The following is a 23,068-nucleotide window of genomic DNA, read 5'->3' as shown; positions in this document are numbered from 1 at the left end:
TCAGTGCCAGTGGACGAAGACGCGACGCATGGGGCCACAACGAGAACGACACGAGAACCCAATTAAGGTTGGGGCACTGGAGAGGAAGTCGAAGTTCTTCAGTGTCTAACTATATATAGCAAGAAGGCAGGCAAACCTTTCTTGCAACTTCACATGTAACAACAACAAAGTGACAAACGACAGCGAAGATCTCATCTTCCAGGCTTGAACTAGGCCCTTACACCGGATGTTACATCAATCCCTCACCATCTATCGACCTCTCTCTCTCTCTCATTGCATCTACTCAGACATCAGACCCACAGTCACTTGTACTGAAGCGCTATTTACTCTACAAAACCCGCCATCGATCTTTTTTTTTTACTTCCATTGCCCTACTGACGTATGCATGAACGATTTAACAGTCCTTTGTCCCAAAACAAACACGAAGCATCACCTCCAATATCTCCGTAAACATTCAATCGAGAGCTGATATTGTGGTAAGCTTGATACGCCATGCTACGATTGGTTCGTGGTTACGCGTTTTAGTTGGTACAATATACAGACTACCATATACGAATAATACACGGGGGTGTAATTGGTATAATTAGATATGGTATATGCATGGTTTCACCGTCTTTCGATCCGTCATGCCATAATGATTTGCGTATATTGTATACTAATACTTTTGTTTAACTTTGGCATCATTATCATTATTACTACTATCATTATTAATATAATTTCATTTAAGCCATTAGCCCTGTTCTTGTTTCCAAGCCACGCAAACGACACCAAGCAGGCAAGCAAGCGAAGTAGATTTTCTTCTATTTCTTCCAAAACAGTTCTCGTTGGGCATTTTATCATTTTTAGTTCATCCGACTACGGAAAAAAATTAATCAAAGCTGCTGGACAGACCTCACACTCCACCGGAAGTCGTTATCTGTCCTGCTATACCGACAGGAGAGGCTTTCCATCTCTCTCTCTCTCATCCATACATATACCAATGGCTTTTTCTCCCTTACGAGGGAGTTTGCCAAAGTCACAAATCCACCCCACCATACCATCCCCACATATTCCACTCCCTTTCCTTGGTTCCTCCTGCATGACGGGTCATCCCTGCATCTCGCCTACTACCCTGGGTCAGAAGCAATTTAGCAAGACACAGTACATCCACAGCAATGCCGCTTCATCTAATTGACGACCACCCCTCTCTGTCCCCTTATGGAGAAAAGGAGAAAACGGAGAGAAATTCCTTCGGGTTGCGTCAAAATATTCATACAAACTCCCTCAGCCCCCACCCACTCCCTTCCATGCATCACATCATTCATACACAACCATTCTCCACACACCTCTCTTCCTTCCTCAATAGACATCCCCCTCTTTCCCAATGCCCCTTTTACCCCATCCATCCATCTCATCCTTGGTCGCCCCCTCATGTTCACTCCCTCCACTTCCATACCTCTTTCACTAACCTTTCTTCATTCATTTTTTCCCATGTGTCCAAACCATCCCAATACTCTTTCATCACCCTTATCTCCCAGTTCCCCTTCCACCCCCGCTCTCTTCCCTACCTCCTCGCCTCTCACTCCATCCAGCCTAGCAACCCATACCACACTTCTCATGCACTTTATCTCAAATACATTCAAACTCTTCCTCTCTTATGTTCCAAGTTTCTACCCCATACAGTACTGTCAGCACAATCACTCCTTCCTATAATCTCCTCTTAGCATCCATTCCCAAATGTCTATTTCCTATTACACTTTTCTAATCCCCCATGGCATTTACATGCTTCTCTCAATCCATATTCTACCTCCACCTCCACTCCTCCCTCCCTCTCCCTCTCTCTCAAAAAAAAGGGGGGGAGGAGTGACGTCACGACTTGCATAACGGTGCCGCAGCCCCGCGGTCCGCGGGTGACCCAACCCGAGCGGCGGTCGGCACTAAATGCGAAGCTGACCTGAGCAGGTGCGCTCTTTGCAAGGCGGGCGGACAGGCACGTGGGTGGGTGCGGTTATTCTTCCATTTATGGATGAGTTCACGATTGATCGAGAACCCCATTTTATCCTCATTCTGATTCGGACCCGAGTAACGCAGTATCATTCTATGGCTGAGCACGAACTTTTACAAAAAAATAAATAAATAAATAGAAAATTAATAAATTAAATTAATAAAAATAAATAAATAAACAAAATTAAAAATAAATAAAAATAAAAATAAATAAAATAATAAAAATACAAAATAAATAAAACAATATTATTTATTTTTAACTTGAACTATCCCTCCCAAACGGTATCAGGCTCCCTAAGATCCACAACAGTTACCCAATGCCTAACCACTTCGCACTGCGGGTAAAGACTAAGATGAAGACAAGTCAGGATGACAAGAGGTGGCGGCAGTGGACATGGAACAGTACAAGAGTGACGCCAACGATGACGTAAAAACGACGTCGACGACCTGTGGACCCCACGGACGACAACATGTCGATGACAACTTAAATAAGATATTGAAGCAACGACTCCAAAAATTTCCAATAACAAGAGAGAGAGAGAGAGAGAGAGAGAGAGAGAGAGAGAGAGAGAGAGAGAGAGAGAGAGAGAGAGAGAGAGAGAGAGAGAGAGAGAGAGAGACTGAGACTGCAGAGCCTTCCCTCCCCCTTCTAGCCACGCCTCTTCCCCCACCCCCGATTCCATCTCCAGACCGCCACGACGCGACGACCCAGATGGCCTCGAACAGCCGAAGACAATACCGTCTCGAATTCGAGGAAACTGTCTTTGCCAATGTGTACCCAGTAGCCTACGGCCATCGCCTGCCCCCCTCTCATCCCCTCCACCTCCTTTAAAGTCTTATCGCAAGAGCATGGACCTGATAGGTCTGAATCCCCAACGGCTACCAATAACTACAACTACCCCTGAAGCGCTCATACCCCAATCCCCCTGATGATGATGATGATGATGATGATGATGATGATGATGATGATGATGATGATGATGATGATGATGATGATGATGATGATGATGATGATGATGATGATGATGATGATGATGATGATGATGATGATGATGATGATGATGATGATGATGATGATGATGATGATGATGAAGAAGAAGAAGAAGAAGAAGAAGAAGAAGAAGAAGAAGAAGAAGAAGAAGAAGAAGAAGAAGAAGAAGAAGAAGAAGAAGAAGAAGAAAAGACGAGGAGGGAGCGACAGAAACAGAGAATCGAAACCTCGTCCCAGCTCGACGACCCCGGTATTGTCACAACAGCGGCGGCGGTGCCTCAGGATCTGTTCCCTCTTACGCAACACCGCCCCCGACCTAATACCACCACGCCCAAGACCCGATATATTCACAGAAACACATCAGGTCACTCGGACACTCGCATGCCTGGCATAACAAGCACCGAAGTAGAGCGTAGACAACGTCACCAGGGCAAGCGACCATTTACCGTAACCAACAAATCGAGCAGAAATGATCCTGCGTTCACATGTCCATGTAGTAGATTTATAGAAAATTATTTTGTTTTGATTTTTTTATTTCTCTTTATTGTATCATATTACCTGAACTGTTCTGGATAAATCGAAATATATACACACTTGAGACCGTGTGAATTGTCAATACATTTATCAAATACTTCAAACTTTGTTAATAATAAACATAATATACGAATGCGCTTGGCTTGCAAAACCTAAAAATTCAGCGAGTGATACTATAATTGTTAATTACCTTGTTTGTTTTAACCTTATTCAATCACCTCATCCGAAATAATCTTCTGTGAACCGGATTAACCTTTCCTTCATGGATGATTATCATGGGTAACTTGACAACTTAAATATAAATTAAACACCAATATACTTCCAATCTTTTCAACAAAATCTAAATCAGTAAATGGTGCTGTATCTTGTCATCCCATGCAGCTCCTAACCATCATCACCCGCCTTCGTGAAAACCAGCAACGTGATAACGAACTCGCTCAAGCTAGTCCCTCGAACTCGCTCAAACTCGTCCCTGCAACTCGCTCACTCGCTAAAATTCGAAAAATGAACGAAAGAGAGAGAAAGAGAGGGAGAGAGTGGGGAGGATATGGCAGAGATAGGAGAGAACGAGAGAGATAAATGGGGGGAAAGGAAAAATAAGAACCAGTTAAACAATCCCTGGGGGCCGCCGCCGGCGCTGCCACGACTTCTCATTCCAGAGGCAGCGGCATTCTTGCTGAAACTCTTCCCTCGAACTCGCTGAAACTCTTCCCTCAAAGTCGCTGAAACTTGTCTCTCGAACACGCCGAACTCGTCGAAATTGTCTCTCGAACCCGCTCAAACTGACCCAAAATCGCCCATCGAACTTGCTCAACTCGTTCCTCGAATTCGCTCAAACCCGACCCTTGAACTCGCTCAAATTCGACCTTCCAACTCGCTCAAACTTGCCAAATCTCGTCCTTCGAGTGACGCGACGACCGCGTGTCTCGAGAGAGAGAGGGAGGAAAGTGGAGAGGAAGACGCACAGAGAGAGAAAGAGAGATAAGAGAGCACCAATGTAAACAATCTTCGGGGGCCGCCACCGGCGCTGTTACTTCTCGATCTCATCCCGACGTCGGTGACGGCGGCGGCACCTCTTCTCTCCAGAATGCAGCACCTACACCAGCGCGTGCGGCGGAGAGGTTGCACTACCAACACCTCCACCACCACCACCAAGGCGAATGATACCTTCAGGTCTCAAAATAGGTTGCCCCGAGTGGGGTGCCAATATGCTCCCCATCCTTCCCCCTCGCTCTTCTCGTAAGGCACCCGTGTCGTCATCGTTATTCATAAATAATCCCTAAGTCTCCCCATTACTCATGCTCTACTCAGGAACTTAAACATAATTCTTGAAATTTTATTGCGTCTAACACTAATTATATTACCTAACTCATCCAAAGTAGGATCCGGGATTTATTAAAAGTTCCTCGTTGCAATGGTAGCGCCATACCTACACGGCGATAATTACCTTACACCGAGCTGCCAGTAAAGCCCTACTAAGGCAAGCACGGAGGGAGAGGGGTTCATGTGTCAAGACCGACCAATCACAAGTCTCGATCTCGTTAAACTGAAGAGACGAGCCGACCACTTTAACCAAGGCACATATACAACTCCAATGATACTGGTAAGGTCAGAGATCTCCATAAAGGGACCTTAAAAAAAAGTGCATGAAGATACTTCCATCGCTTCGATCCTCACCCTCAAGGAGGACTATCACCTTAACGAAGGACTTTTCCTCAAGCAAACAACGCACACCTACTTCAATGACCCGGGACCACCTTGAACGGGTCTCGATCGATCCGAGATCCCATCCAGCCGTGGTCGTGTCATCGGCTGAAGGGAACATCATCATCGCCAAGAAGGTAATTACGACCTTCAGTGCCAAGGGGCACCTTTCGGTTTAGTCTGCCTGGCACTCTCGGTAACAAAGAGTCTTGGTCGCGTACAGACTCCTTCCATACTCGAGGGAACGTATCCCTTCTTTGCTACAGAACCTAAAATGCGTCTCTCTCTCTCTCTCTCTCTCTCTCTCTCTCACACACACACACACACACACACATATATATATATATATATATATATATATATATATATATATATATATATATATAAATTATATACAGTATATTATATATATATAAATATATATATATATCCAAGTAGTTTCCTTAACCCCTTCAGTGTCGAATGGTGAACTCTCTTCAGGACAGTGACGTGTGCGGAATCCCCATGTTGGGGACAGTTGGACCCAAAGAAGGTGCCAGTTCGCAGAGATCTTGTCAGTCTCCGGCGCCACTTCGGCGAGAGCACCGCCCGGAAACCACGCCAAGACGTCATCGTTCTCAAGATGCCCTTCAGCTCAATAACCAACTCTTCCATCCTGCTATGGACTTTGAGATAGTACAGGAAAGATTTAGGAGGGTACCAAATACAATAGCACAAAACTTAACTGCTTAACACTGACAAGGGCGATGGCATAACTGAATCAGACGTGTTCAACCGAAGAAATCACCCTCAGTCGTATGAACTGAGCTACAGAACCTAAAGTACTTCTCTCTCTCATATTATATATATATATATACATACAAACACATACATACATATACCAAGGCTTCCTCCCCCTTACAAGGGAGGTAGCCAAAAAGGGGAAGGCATATATTTCCCTGGAAGTGAATCTGGTTTTCTATTTGTGTGTATGTGTTTGGTTTCATGCCAAACACATACACACAAATAGAAAACCAGATTCACTTCCAGGGAGAGATACCTCAGCAAGGCTGCGTAATCCGGCCTGGTATATGCATGTAAAGGTGATATGTTCTTTGTGTGTGTAGGTGGACTGAAGGAGGGTAAGAGTGCCCTAACGCATAAGGACGTGAGTCTATATGGAGACACGATCAAGAACACAGAAGATGATCAAGAAGGAAGAAGCAGAGGAAGAGATGGCAACACCAGGAGGAGGAGGAGGAGGAGGAGGAGGTGGGAAGGAGATAAAGAGATGAACGAGAAGGGTAGGAGAGAAGGCAAGGGACATAAAGAGAGCTGCAGTAGGCCGTGAAGAAAGAAAAAGAGAAATTACAAGGGTGCGGGGGGGGGGGGGGCGAGCGGTCGAGCCTGTGCACTGACCTGCCCCAAGGGAGCAAACTTCCGTAAAGACCCAAGACTCCTTCCAGAAACGAGCTGAGGGAACCAGCATCCGGGGCCCAAAGGAGCCTCACACACAGAAGTCAGGGTTGGCAACCCTAGCCGATGCCGCTGCAGTGCGATGTCAAGCGACAACCCCTACCGATCCAACGAGAAGACAAGAACGTCCTTAATACACAAGATAACTATTACTCTTTCACATCAGGCGATTCCTATCAGATGAAGGGATGAAGAGACGGCACTCCAAATCGTGTAAGGCACTGCGTGATTTCATACACGAGAAGCTTCGCTGACACGGAGTTTAGTACCCGATATTGCTGGCTTCAAGTTAACTTAAGTGTTGACACTAGGATAGTTCGGAGGCAAATTTACTATCTTTACGTCGACACTGGGCAAGCAGAGGGGTAGTTTACAAGTCGCTAGCACCAGCGGCTACTAAACCAGCCCGTGTCAACGTGGGTTTTACTGACATACATGTGACACTGAACCCAAGGATAGGAACTGGACATCATTGAAATACTAATATATATCGTAACGGAAGACACTTTTCCCTTTAATGTAGCAAAAGAGCTCACACGACGTAACAGATCTCCCGGCAACTACCTCTCTCAAACAACATAAAACTGAACCACTATTATACATTAGTCTGTATATTCAGAGTACCACCAGGTAAAACATCCCTCTTCCCAGAGCCATTACCTCAAGCAAAACTAATTTGATTAACCTTTCCATTGTATGTGACGTCACGCGTTTTAGTCCGACTCGCGCCAGGAAGCGTTTTGAGAGACACATTTTCCGTTAACAAAGGGTTACGTAAGGAAAGTTACATAAGGGCATAAAAGGCCATGGCGGTGCCAAGTAACACCTTCAACACGGTGACGCCTCGTCTGGAGGGCCCCTTAAGATGTCAACACTGAAGATTGGGTATCGGGAAAAAATACATAAAAATTTGAAGAAGAAAAAAAAATGCAAATTTAGAAAAACGATACATCGCGAGTATAGGGTTTGGCATCACAGATCTACGGAAAGGCAACGATGATCCAATCAATCGAGACCCACCATTCCCTCTTTTCCTTCCGAGCTCACCCTTCAGCTGCATAAAATCGTCCTGTACGAAAGAAGAACCCACGGAACCTGTTGCTCTCCAATTGAAAGACCCAAGCTGACCGCAGATGACCTTCACCTCACTAAAGGATGAACTCCCACCACTATTTTCTCGATTTTCTTTGTTTTCTACGACGACTCCGGCGTCGTCGTCATCGTCCTCACATGACAAAACGAGGCCGCACGAGCCGTCCGACGGGCTTTCCACTACGGGCTTCCTGTCCACGCGTTATGGAAAGAGCTCACCTCCTTCTTCGACACGAGTCCATCAACACGAGACCGGATAAGATGACATTCGACATTCAATGATGAAAGAGTACTGGCCACGGGAACAAAAATGATAATAAATAAATAAAATAATAGGGCTAAAACTATCTCCTGTAACTTCAAGGACTTTGTTCTTCAGGAAAACGCCTTGGTACCGAGGGACGTCGTCGCCCCTAATGAAGGATCCAAGTTCCTCCGAGCCGGGTGCGTGGCACATCGCCCCCTTATATTCTTATTTGGACAAACCATGGCTACACCCCTTTCCCTGATAACATAAGAGAACCAAACATGTACTACCCTTGAGGACATTAAATCCACCCCGCATTTGTGGACCGGAACACCCCCACCCTGGGACACAAGACTATTCCTTGGATCCCCAAAACCCGCGCGGACCCAAACAGGATGCCCCCAGAGGCTCTGGGATACCACAGGGGCCTCGGGACGACGCCCTGTGGGACACCGCCCCAAACAAGACATCGTACCGATTGTATCACCAAGGAAGAACCCCCCACTCCAACTCCTCTCTCCCTGGCCAAACCCCTAATCCAGAAGGTATTGGATTTCACATAGACGCCAAGGACCTGACCCTTGGACCCAGACGCGGGTGTCGGGTCCCCTCAAGAGCCCGGACCGTGCACTCTTCGTGTAATCCGACACCACGTGTGAATCCGTGTCGAAACGGGACTAAGCACCCGTGGAAAGCCCCGGGATCTGCTTCTGACGCTCCTGAAGCATCATGGCCGGTCATCGTCGCAATTCGAGGCAACGTGACACCGTCTGAGTGTCGAGGACACAAAAGACTTTCCTACTCCACTCATCCAGCCATCGTAACTCACGCGGAGAGGTGGACTTTACCGTACTGACGGCAATGGCCGACAGAATACGGCAATTACCGTACTAACGGCAATTGCCGACAGAATACGGTAGAGGAAATGAAAATAGGGGACGAAGTCTTGTCAAGTTCAATGTGGCGGCACACTAGGATAGCACACCACTTGCTTTCGCTACTTCGTTTGAGTAGAAACGACTTCGGTTACAATATTCTAGACAACCGTAAGAACATACCAACAATTTGTCTAACATTCACACAGGTTTAAACTTCTACTACTTCGTCAACCAGCTTCTTATCATATGATGCAAGAGTAATTTGACATTGGGAATTTTTGAAAAACAAAAGATCGTAACCGAAGCAATTTCTACTCAACCGAAGTATCAAAAGCAAGTAGCATGCTAGCGAGAAATGCCCAGCGCGCCGCCACCTTTAGTCTACCTACTGCCAAGCAACTTGGTAACACATAAATGTATAAACAGATTAATAATCAACAAAAAATGGGCATTGCAACGGTTAAGGGAAATATAAAGTATAGACCAGTTACTTTCCTCTTTAATCCCTTGGCCCGAAGACTTGCGAGTATTGTCCGATCTCTTTCAGACTGCGCCTAACACGGAATAATCTCGAGTTTGATAACAGTACCTACTAACCGGAGACCCACTTCCACATGTCCTTCAAGAAGTTCGATCACGCAGAGCAATAGGCACGATCTTGGTCGCAGCTCAGCGCCTCTTGGAGTCAGCTCCTTGCCATGAAACGACGGGAGACCACCTGCCTTATATGGGAGGAGCAAAAAAGCGCTTCTTCACCTACGCATCGTGACAACGACGACACGCACGTGCGTCGTTTACCACCACCATGGTCCTTGATCACATGTTGGAGAGTCATTACGTTCTCGGATGAGAACTCGATGTACGGGCAGATGTGACCACACACACACACACACACACACACACACACACACACACACACACACACACACACACACAATTTGCCCAACGGAGTGTTACCGGGTTGCAGCGCTGTGATACTCTTCAGCGTTAGTATGCGTGTGTGTGAGTGTGTGCTGTGTGTGTGTTGTGAGTGGTGTGTGTGTGTGTGTGTGTGTGTGTGTGTGTGCGCGTGTGTGTGTGTGTGTGTGTGTGCGTGTATATGTGTGTGCGCGCGCATGTCCCTCCAGTTCCGCCATCGCGACGCCCCAACTCGAGGAACCTCAGTGACCACATCAGGCCGCGACCAACGTGACATTCTCACGTTTCCCAAACATTCTTCGGCAAACTAATGAAATGTCGAATACCCTTTTCTGATGAAATCTGACGCACACGTGCGTGTGCGTGTGCGCGCGCGCGTGATTTCGGACAAAGACAATTGCTGGATGGCATCTCTCCATTTAAACGACCCTCTAAGCTCAATTCGTCTTCCACACAGAAGTTTCAGAACACGTCTACGTCGTAGTCAGTTGCGCAAGAGAGTTTCTGGGCGCTTGAAGAAAGAAAAACTATAAAAGAAGCGAAGAGAGAGAGAGAACATACACACAAAACACTGAGCACCTCTGTCACCATTCAATGAACATAACTTCTGCTTGAATCAGACGCATTCTACACCCAAGACAAGAACCTCTGAATACTATTTGGATAAAAAATGACCCCGAATAACCCTTATGACACCGTGTCACATTCAAATACTTCGCTCAGGCTAAAGGGGTTGTCACATTAGGCTTCCACGAGCTTCACCAGTGTCGACAGCTGAGAGTTCGTTTGAGGGAAAAAAATAATAATAATAAATAAAAATAAATAAATAAATACAACATGAAATAAATAAATGTTCTTAAGAGAAGCTTATAATATAACTATAAGCCTATAATATGACTATTAGCCTATAATATGACTATAAGCCTATAATATGACTTAGCTTACAGAATAAGCTAAGTCATATTATAATTATTCAAATGAAGGCAGGATGTGGGAAGGAAAAATAGCCCGGCATGATAACCTCCTAACACCAAACACTATTTCAGGCAAGCGGCCAGCTAACTTGGTCCAGCCTGAAGAGGGCCGGTCGCTCCAGACTAACGTCATAACGTGAACCCAATCAAACGCCTTTTCCGACGAAAACTTCCACCATCTACCATCGGGAACAAGTTAAACTAATCACCTCACACGCCAGTTAAGTTAACTTCTTCCTCAAGGGCTTTGCTGATCCTATTAGGAGTATACTCCCCCTATGATGAGTACACTCGCCCTTGAGAGGTGTATACTCTCCCTTGAGAGGAGTATACTCCCCCTTGAGAGGAGTATACTCCTCCTATGAAAGGAGTATACTCCCCCTATGAGAGGAGTATACTCCCCCTATGAGAGGAGTATACTCCTACTATGAGAGGGGTATACTCCCACTATGAGAGCACTCCCCCTATGAAGAGTATACTCCCCCTATGAAGAGTATACTCCCCCAACTCCCACCCATCACACCGCTTGGGACCACTCCCTACCCACCCACACGAAGTCAATATATTATGAACATAAGAATGAAGGAGACTGCAAGAGACCATAAGGCCTACACCAGGCAGTTCCAGGGATCTTAGTGATTAGGCGACATCCCTACGGACCAGTCACTATTATGTTATGATTGAAGACCAATTTCCATTCGCAGAAGAAATGTCCCACCACAACTAGCTTATATCCATCTACATTTTATTGCCGTCTTGAAACATCTCTCCTTGACCACCATCACAACCTCAATTGTTCGATGCGGTATCGTCCCCAAGGACAGAAGCGCTGGATGCTGAAGAACACATGAAAGAGCTTCAGATCCCAGTGACCAACTCCATTATATATATGTATATATATATATATATATATAATATATATATATATATATATATATATATATATATATATATATATATGTATATATATATATGTATATATATATGCTGGTACATTGTGACAAGTTGATGAAGGTGGAAAAAGAAGTCACGGCTCTAGTTCCGAGTTCCTGAGTTTATTCCTGACCGGTTTCGCTCTATGCTTCTTAAGAAGCATAGAGCGAAACCGGTCAAGAATAAACCCAGGAACTCGGAACTAGAGCCGTGACTTCTTTTTCCACCTTCATCAACACACACACACACACACATATATATAAAATATACTGTATATATACATACATATATGTATCCATCCATCTGTACGGCATCACCAAACAACCCATCCTCACAGTTACTAAGAACCCACAAATGGGTCAGGCTATCCAAACTCGGGTCAGTGTGAAGAAAAAGAAGTGCCATTTCTAGCTCACAGAGATACCTAAAGCGAAGCTAGACCCGAAATGAAAAGCACCACCAAGTACGGAAGAGGTCAAAGTGAACTTTGTATCAGAAACGGAATTCGTTCGTTAATGGATTGAGCGAGAGAGATAGAGAGGCGCGCGTTACTACGCCATAGAAAGGCTCCCCTCGCTCCCATACAACAGACCGAACCACCCACATACCCAGAGAACAGACACCCAACCTTGAAATTCCGCGCCCCTCACAAATCAACCCGTCACGGCAACACAAACTGTTTAGCAGCTTTTCTCAATTGTGACGCCAGCGCTCCATCCGTGACGTCACCAACACACTCGTTCCCGGTAAGGGTGTATACATGCGTTCGACCGTGAAATTATCATCTTTTGACGACAATTTTCCCATCTACAGGATATTGTTCGAGGTTTATTCCGGTCTTGCAGAAGTATTGTCTAAACTATATGTATATTATATATATATATATTTTTCCTCGAGGTCCCTCCTTGCCTTCTCTTACCGCCACGAACGCCTGCCATGGCTGCTTGAACAATTATAATGGACACCACTTGTTCACTCTCTCGCTCTCTTTGGTTTTCCAGTTATCATTAAAAACAATATATTATTATTGTAATATTAACATATATTCATAAATTTTAATTTTCCATCGTCCTCTCAACCCCTTGGAACAAAACTGCAAATCCACGGAGCACATTCAATGTGCTCCGTGGATTTGCAGTTTTGTTTGCACCAATGTGACATTGGTGCAAACTTTCATCGTTATTCGTTGTCAAGTATTTCCACTATAGAAACACCTAATATTCATATTCTAAAATCACCAAGTAATTATTATGCTACTTTTACTTCACTAGCTCAACGTGATGGCAAAAATAACCGTTACAGTAGGTTGCCAGATACTGAAACAGTAATCAACATATATTACTAACTTACAATAAAACATTTCAAAAAGCGAGACAAAAAATATATTCAGTACAAAACCTGGACAGACGTATAAAAAAAAAAAAAAAAAAAAAAAGTAGGGCTCTGGCCAAGAAAGAATATCGCTGGCCTAAACAAGCTCCGTCACTGTTTCCATAACATTTCCTCCACACGGCAACATCTGGCTTCCTCTCGCGCCAGCCAGCCAGACCTACCCCTTGAACCTCCGGCTTCCCCTTTATTCTGCACTGAAATAAGCAACAAACTCTCTGACAAGATGGACTGATTGACCAAAAGCACCAATGCGAAGCTGGATGATGATACGCGCCATCGATTTTCATGCCATTAAGTCGAAGGCAGACTATTGCGAATGGGGGAAGAACCCACCTTTGTTCAAGCAAAGATAGTTTCTGCATTCTGACTTTATGGAGAAGGAAGATGAAGAATAAAGAATAAGAAGGAGTAGGAATAAACAGGATGGGGAAGAAAGAAGGAAGAGGAGGGGAGGAAGAAGAGGAAAGAAGAAAAGAGATGAGAGATAAGGAGGAAGAGGGAGTAATAAGATAAGAGGCAATAAGGATTTGGATAATTTGGAGGAAAGATGGATTTAATTCAGCTCTATATCTCAATAAAGTCTTTCACTGCATTTTACAACACGAGTTGTTCATTTTCAGTGTTAGTGTAGCAAACAACTGCAACAAAAAGATGAAATTGTACAATGACTTGATAGACAAAATACAACATATTCCGTTTTTCCAGAAGATTATTGTTGTTATAAATAATCCATCCATAAAGAAGCCATTACTGATAAACATCATCCACATGAATTGCTACTAAATATTTTACTGAAAATACATGACAACATGGTTTTGTATTTGGTCACAGAATCAGCTTGTTCTATATTTGGGTACAAAAGTTAAGTGATGATCAGTTTCCAATTATCAAAGAATGACTGGATTGTAGAGGTGTCACCAAAGCCCCAGAAGTACAGACCACCTAAATTTTGCAGTCAATACCCTATCTAGACACAAATATTATTGAGGTTTTAGTGACATTCTTACAGATTGGGCATTCGGAAAAGAATGATCACTTTTAACTTCTACTATACCTCACTTTTCTTTGGTATGATACCATCACCAAGGATAGCAGAGCTGACTGCCACCAACAAAATACTGTGCTGAAATGCTGATCTTCAAGGAAATCATTTGTCCACTGAAGGGGCTCACATCCAATTTCCACAAGAGTCACTTGTGAGATACTATGTCAAATGCCTTCTCTAAATCCAGATAATGTCTCTCCAACCCTCTCTACTGCAGCACATAACTGCTTTAGTAAGTTTGATATGTATGACCTGAAGTAGTCATCTGACAAAATGTTCTCTGTAAGACCACCTATCTTTTAAAGTCCTTTCACACATTTTGGTTATCATGCTAGTCTATACTTCAAAGGTTTCTCTCCACTTCCACCTTTACAAATTAGTATAATATTTTTCTTTCTTCAATGAGCACAGTTAGATTACAAATATTCTCCACTCACTGCTCTTTGCATTTCTTTTTAAATTGTGATTACCCGTACATCAAGTCCCAATAGTTTGTGTACCATCTTTATTTACACATTTATTTCATAAATCCAAACATTCCTGCCAGGTCCTTTCTCCATTTAAATCTTTTTACGGAAAACTTTATGGAGATTTGCTTATTACAGTCCGTGTTGATACCTCTTCATAAGTTTTCATCTACTGCCAACTTAATAAATTCCTTTTTTGGTCTGAATTTACCACTGATCCACCTTTAGAACAGTTCTTTCTCCTCTCTGCAGCTTCTTGTGTAATAATTTCTAGCCCTATATACTCTTCCATACTGGTAGATTGTTTCCTCTCTTCTTCCACCATTTCTATGTCACATCTCCATCTTTCTAGGCTGTTTCCCATTTTTAGAACAAGTTTTCTATCCATTTATTCTTGTCACATTTGTCCTCACCCATATTGTACTCGGGGAGATTTTCCATTTCTCAGTTTCATTAGCATTCATAAAACATTCCCAACTTGCTTCTTCAAAATGTGTAGGCCTACCCCTTAATAAAATAAAAATGTATATTACATAAATAGACATTAACAGCTCTATCATTACTCATGTCACTGGGACAGTAGACAACAACCAACTAAAATTATGGCTCACAAGATGACAATGTTAGTTGATAAGACTGAACAAATGGGCAAAATTCCCATGTATAAATCAAGAGTAGCAAGCAAAGACACACTGCCAAAACCTACATCACTTATATATAAAGAGCAACACACTTAGTGACCAATCAGAGATATAAATACTTGACATTTTTCATGACAAATACCACATTCTATGTAGATGAAAAAAAAAGGGTATCAGAATTGGTTTGGAAGAAAACAATAAGAAGCCCCTTCAATATGGCAGTATGCACTACTGATTCTATTCTCGTTAATGTCCCACAAAAACAAAACTGTTAATCAATGGATGAGGATGTCAGGGACAGAAGAGACTATGTGTAACACTGGGAGAGAAGAACTGCTACATATAGCAACTCAAATGCAGTAGTGCCTAAGTCTCCAGATGGGCTATTGGCCAAGACAAATTAATACTAAATATAATTTTGCTACTCAACACAATATTCAGTGTAAATCTCACCATATTCGCAACACTCACATATGAAGTCTTGACAACACAAATTCTATGCAGTTAATACTTCGGGGCTTCAGTGACACCTCCACAGACCAGTCATGGAGCATTCTTTTGAGACTAAACTCCACTCAGGTTTTGGACCTGCTCTGGAGATCAGGGGCCGTATACACAAAACTTGTTAGCGCTAACAAATAGCTGTTAAGGGTAACAAATTCCTGTTAAGGCTAACATTTAGCTGTTAAGCACTAATAGTGATACAGAAAACTTGTTAGGGCCTTAAAAGTACTGTTAAGATAAAAGTGCTGAGGAGGACTATTAAGCTCTTAACAAGTTCCTGTTAGTAGAGAAGATGGCGGAGCAACAACAACTAAAAAGATGACTGCGAGTTTATCGACAGCGACGGGACATATTTAACGAGTACAATGACGACGAACTCATCAAACGCTTCAGAATGAACCGTGCTGGTATAATAAAAATGGCTGATTTAGTGAGGGACAAACTTCAATCCCGAACAGAACGGAATCGACCACTGAGTCCTGAGACGAAGGTGGCAATTACCCTATGATATTTAGCCACAGGTAAAATGCAGCAGTGACGAATTTGGGACCTCGCAAGCATCAATCAGCCGTGTCATTACTCAAACAATTGATGCACTATCAGAACCAGATATTGTAACTCAGTTTGTAAAATTCCTATTGACTCGCCAAGAAGTGCAAGTAAAACAAGCAGAGTTCATGGAAAACTGTAGGTTTCCCGGTGTTGTGGGTACCATAGATGGCACAAACATTAGAATTGGGGCTCCAAGTGTCGATGAACATTTATATGTAAACAGAAAACAATACCATAGCATCAACGTGCTTTGTCATGCCTCCCTCTTATCCTTGTGTTTTAAACTTGGCTTGAATCGCCCATTTATTATTATTTTTCTCCATAATCACGTTGATCAAGAGGAGTGTTTCCTCTAGTGACCAGTTTGGCGTCCTTTTCTTTTTCTGTGTTTCTTCTGCCATGTCTATGTCCTCTGAAATTATTGTTGAGTCTTCTGTCGGAAGATTTGTCTGTGGCACGGCCGCCTGTACAATGCGCCTTCGTCCAAAAATATCTGTCGTTGGTTAATAAGTACTTCTAAAAACCCATACATACGATATCTATGTGCTATCATGATACTTAATTAATAAATTCTGAACAACTGCATTAATAACACTGTTTTATGTGTGCAATTTTTGATAATACGTCCATTTACATGTTCATAAGCTGCTAACTTCAGCGCTGTTTAGCGGTACTTGACAAACAACTGTTTGCTAGCTAACAGTTGTTAGTTAAGCATTGGTGTATAACTTTTAGTGGTTTTCTGTTAGCTAGCAGAGATTGTTAAGGCTAACAAAAAAGTTTTGTGTATACGGCCCCAGGCATCCCAGTTAGAGGTAGATGGAATTGTGAAATAGATTTGCAATGTCTGCAACTCCATACAAAGGCCCTCCTCGTCATCACCAACATAATAAAACAGAAAGAACCCCACCCCCCAGGAATCATTACTGACAGTATTCACCCTAACCATGAATCAAAGAAACAGTGAATGGTGAAATTAACAGATTGGACAAGAGTGCCAACAGTAAAAATATATAAGAAAATAAACATACCAAGATCAGTACCAAGCAAACGCATACACAAATGGAAACCAAAACCCTGCCCAAAATGCAGTACCCAAGATCCCTTAATATCACACATCCATACCATAATGTAAGGTAACATAAGGACAATTAAACTAAAAAGGTAGCATATTGCTCAAACATCAACAATAACCTGCCACGTGCAGTTCAAATGCATATGGTTTACAAAGGAGGATCATACCAACAGGAGAGCTTTATGTACAAAACTAGGTCAGTTGCTAAGAAGATAGTTAAATGAAGAAAACAATAACTAAGTGAACCAAAAATTGGCAGGCATTACAGTATATTGCTTAGACATCAGGCCTGCCGAGAAATTCCTAACATTAAAAAGAATCACCAGCAGGTGCATGTTCAAACTGACACCCAGCTTTAAAATATCAACACGTAATGTTTGGTCAAAGAAGTAAATGATCCCTGATACAATCAACACAGAAAACATAAATCACCTCATCCTAAAATGCCCTAATCTAACTTTCCCCAGAAAACAACAAAGTATCTCTTCCTTCAATGACTTGTGGGTTGATCCCAGGGTGTCACTGTCACTTGCGGTCTCCTGCAAGACAGATCTGAAGGTACAAAGTGACTGATCTTTACTCAAACAGGAATGCAATTATTAACTCTTACTTCTATTATCCCCACTTTCTACCATCGCCTAACACCTCCTGTACCATCCCAATGGCTTTACCTCTTTTCATTTAGGGTTATGTATTGCAAAAGGTTAATAAATGGGATGGAGCAAAGAGAGAGAGAAAAAAAAATAATAATAATAAATAAATAAATAAATAAATAGATAAAAAATAAAATAAAAAAATCAATAAATAAATAAAAGAAAAGAAAAGAGAGACCCCTCGTTTTTCTTATGTATTTCTCCCATGAATACCCAAGGCAGAAGTAAGCTTCAACTTGGTCACTTCACTTTTAAAGCGGGTTAAGATCTTTGTATGCACCAATTTATTACAGGTACAAAACTTTGACAGCTGTAAGAAACATTCATTATTATATACAAATAGCTCATAAGAACTACACCTGACTATGCACACACATAGTCCTTAACATTTGTAAGAAAAGAAACAAAGACAGCCTACAAACAACACAATATAATCAGAATTATAAACCGGCTGCACTGAGGTAGAATCAATGAAGCATCTACACTCGCAAACCAAAATCCCTCACGCAGAGCAGAACATAAGAATAATAGGCACACACCTCCCACAAAATCAAACAATCAACTGACTGCAATATAACCACCCTCCATATTCTACCCAAACACCTTCAATAACCAGCCCTTAGCATACTACAATACACCCATACCAATATACACACAAAACAAGCATTTCACTTCCAAGCTCCCCCAAAAATCAACAAAACTAAGAACCACTCACAAGACTAAGGATTACACATGCATGCCTTTGTATAGGTCTCTATATTTTATATCTTGTATTAAAACCATACCAACAAAGAATCTGCTTGGCAACATCATCTGTCCCAGATGCAACCACCACAACACTACACTGCCCTACATTCACATTTTCAACATGAACACAAAAATATTTCATTAAATGGCTTATAGGCTGAACTGGTGGCCATGACCAGGTTCCTGCATGACAAAACCAGAGCAACAAATTGATTGATTGACAAGTAATAAATGAATACACAAAAACATGTTTTAGCAGCGCTGTCACTGACAATTCTTGTCTCTGAAGCAAGCTTTACTTCTGATATTTACAGGCAGCCTAAAGAGGTAGTTCCAAAACTAGTATAACCAGTTACACTCCCTTTTTCACTAACACAAACAAATCATGTCATGTAAAGGAGACAGAGACAGACTAAAACGACTGACCACTACAAAAACTGTGTCATTCTGTCCATAGTGCACATTATAAATTCAATCTAACCTAATCCTAGAACTTGTTCAAATTGTACAATGCCAGTGTATCACTTTTAACTAAATAAACCAATGACTTTCATCATTATCATTAATTTCAAAGTTCCATCTAAAGTTTATATGGTCTACAATACCAAACTCAACATCTTATGAACTTCTGGGTCATTTCAACACACACATGGGCTCAATTATGCTTAATGCCAGATATCATTCACTTAACAAAACCCTCCTCTCATATGAAAGAGGTGAAAACAACTTTGAAGCATAAAGCATGTCTGATGTATTAATGACCACACCTATATGTCATCACCAATTTGCTTCAAGGATTGGTGATAACAAATGGAAAAAAGTAGCACTACATTTTTCAATAATAATAATGATGACGAAAAGGTGGGGAAAATACTGTGGAGATGAGTACAGTACGATTTTAGGCCTAGTCCAGAAAACAAGTGTAAGCCCTGTCTAATGGAATGGAAATAAAGACTGTTCACATGCTCTGAAAAACGACAGCAAGGGGATTCTCGCTAAAATCCACCTTGCAGGGCTACAAATGGCAGGCACCAGTCATTGGTCAATAATATTAATAATAACAACAGATTATTGATTATACTTGTTGTTTATCTGAGCCTATTCTACCAGAGCACTCTGTAGGGCAGACAATTTTTTTCTTAACTGATATATAGTTCTGTACAGGGATTTCTCAATTTATGCGTGTTTAGAATATGCGATTTTGGAATAACACGAGTTCAAAAACCTAGTAATTTTTCAAATTACACAGATTATTTTGAATAACACAATGTAAAAAATCAAGTAAGCAATAGTGAAACGTTCATTTGATGTGATTTTTACATTATATGATCACTTCAGGTATGTATTCCTCACATAAATCGAGAAATCCCTGTATATTCATGCTACAAAGCTTTACATTAGAAATACACCCAGCAAAAAGACTAACAGAAAAACAACAAAGATTCAACTAACAGAAAAACAACAGATTCATACATAAAAACCACCCTACAAAACAAAGAAAAAAGAAAGTCCAAATAAGAAGACATATTAAAACAAAGCACTGCATATTCTTTATCAATAGTTAAATTATCAAGACCATAGCACTTGGAGAATAGAAAAGTTTTTAACTTGAAGCTTTTGATATTATCTATCTTTTGAATGTATAATGGCAAAATGTTATACACACAAGCAGCACCAAATTCAAAGGCACGAAACCCAACATTAGAACATCTTGTTTCAGACAACACAATGCTGTCAGTAGTTTGACAAGCATCTATACCTTCCACTGGTTATAACAACCGTAACATATCCCTCAGATATTGTGACAACCAGTTATTAAAGTCTGACAAATTAATACATGAAATTTGTACAGTACATTTACCCTTATAGGCAACCAGTTAAGTTCAATTAGAACAGGATTAATTCTTTCCCACCCGAGGACACCTTCAATCAACCTTGCGGCTATATTAATAATATTTTACATTTTCTTAAGCTGACTTAATAAAAGCATCAATTCAATACACTGTTCCCTAAAGTTTATACATGTATTTCATACATGAAATGTGAAGCAGCAAACACAAAGCAATCAGCAGTAAACTACCAAAAATATGAGCTTCATATTAGAAAAACACAAAAATTAAAATTTGGAACCGAATACAAAGCCTCAAGAAGTCAACGCTCAAAACCCTCTTTAACATCATTAATCCTTTCACTTCTAGAGATTCCTTCAGCCGAATAAAGCTGCCCAGCAAACAGCCAACATAAACCTTGCATGTCAATTACGGCAGTCGACAAGTTAATCAAGGGGTTTCCCTCCACCAACCAAAATAATCCGGCAACATCTAGAATAAAGATTGTAGGCCAACCATCGCAGTTAATTTCAACATATGCTATAACAATGTGATATTATATCATATATATGAATACTCAAACTTCATGACTAATGGGTGAAACTATAAATTGTCAGACTCCATTTTAGTTATCGAATAAAAAATTAGCATAATTACATAAAAAAAGAAATATATAAATTAATAAATAAATATAATAGTGCCGTACTTCGACATCCTGTAGGCTCATAGTAACAAAGGACACCAAAATTGAGAAATAACCATGACGTCTATCATACCACAACACAACTATCTCCTGCAACCTTTACCTTACGGAAAATGGAAGGAAAACAACGGTACTTTCTAAGGAATTGTATTGCTTGCTACCATTTACCATGTAATGAGGTCTAATAACAATTACTGTCAGGCAACCTAACCCCTGCCATCACAACAAGTACTTATCTTCTAGAGTTAACGTTTAATTTTAACGAGAAATTAGAAAATAATACACAAAAAGCAACTCCAAGCCCAAGGCCGCTTCTTTCGTCAACAAAGCAATGGGATCATGTATACACTTCCAAAAGATCAATGTCGCTTGCAAAGAACGGGGCAATTTATTTATTGAATTCCTTTTAACCACAGTTAAACACAAACGAGACTACATCATTATCTAACTAACAGTTCTGGGTCAGTCTCATCTCGCTATCAGGGGTGGGAGAGCTGGTTATGTTTGTGTTCAGCTGTCTCATCGATCCGATGCACGTTGTCCGTTAGTCAGTATTAAAAGCCGAAAATTCCCAGTTCGTGATACTTGAGTAAAGCACAATGAACGACACACACACAAACTCTTCCATGAAATAAAATAAACTTACCGGTAGAAGCAGAAGAAGGCTAACGAGAGAAGTAAAAAGCAACCGCTGACTAAGCGGCTGCTTTCGCTGGATGTTTGGGTCCATTTTAAAGCACACCATCCTTAAACCACCAACTGTTCAGATTTATATCTTTCTAAATCACTGTACATATACTTGGTGTAGTTTATGTGTTTTATCTATTCACAAATTCTAAAATACAGTTGAAATTTCACTTGCTCCGGTCCGAACTGAGAGGCAGAATGAAACGTAACTCCTTCCCCTCCGAAGATCATCACACTACTGGTGTATGCGCGCGCTTTACGTTATATAGACGTCATCCCTCACTCCGCCCAATCACATGTCTTCGGTGCAGTTGGCATGTTCTCATATAAAAATACATATATTTGTATTATATAAAATTACTTATTCTTCTGTATACAAATTTCCTACATACGCCGTGATAATTATTATTATTTATTAGGAAGACTAAAGTCGATCATGATAAAACAAGGCCAAAGACGTTTGGAATGTAAACGCGAGTATGGGATTTTTTATTCTAGCATTTTTACCTAACCCATGATTAGTATGGATGAATCATAAATCACGAGTGAATAGTTTAAAAACAGAACCAGTCAAACTTTCCAAGGTCACATCCAGTTTATACATTACTGTGACACGTAATTCACTTCTAAGTAATATTTAGTATGGTATTTCTTTCACTGTAGCGCAACTACAACGTACAGGAAGTTTAAGGTTTTCAAACATATTAGATTACATGGAGCAAGCTGCCAACATCGAATGCAACAAGCAACCATGTTCAATTTTCTTTCAAGTGCTTTTGCAACATATCTAACCTATAGTTACCAGTGATACACATACTCTACCTGTTGATAAGCAGTTATAATCAGCTAAGGTCCTCTGCACGCTGACCAACGCAATTTCAAGGTAAAATAGAATATATATATATATATATATATATATATATATATATATATATATATATATATATATATATATATATATATATATATATATACGTCTTCTTTTCTGTATGAGGGGACGAGGAGGCGGGGGTTGTCAAATACATGAAGCGGCCTTGCTGTGGATATTACCAAGGATTACAAAG

The 23,068-nt window shown here is 41.3% G+C and overlaps 1 protein-coding gene across 3 annotated transcripts in view; it reads right to left on the bottom strand.

The window, feature by feature from the left end:
- The window catches only part of Npc1a (Niemann-Pick type C-1a), a 279,637-nt gene extending 257,385 nt beyond the window's left edge, over window positions 1-22,252 (bottom strand). For all 3 annotated transcript variants that reach the window (XM_076207043.1, XM_076207044.1, XM_076207046.1), the window contains exon 1: window positions 21,964-22,252. In XM_076207043.1, coding sequence (XP_076063158.1) covers window positions 21,964-22,062 — 99 coding nt within the window. In that variant the 5' untranslated portion in view covers window positions 22,063-22,252. The remainder of the gene's footprint in view (window positions 1-21,963) is intronic.
- Between the last annotated feature and the right edge of the window lie 816 nt (window positions 22,253-23,068).

Source organism: Oratosquilla oratoria, chromosome 23 (genome assembly GCF_046742065.1).
Source record: "Oratosquilla oratoria isolate Oo_2021 chromosome 23, ASM4674206v1, whole genome shotgun sequence".
In the NCBI taxonomy this organism is placed as follows: Eukaryota; Metazoa; Arthropoda; class Malacostraca; order Stomatopoda; family Squillidae; genus Oratosquilla; species Oratosquilla oratoria.
This window is presented reverse-complemented; position numbering and strand designations above follow the sequence as displayed.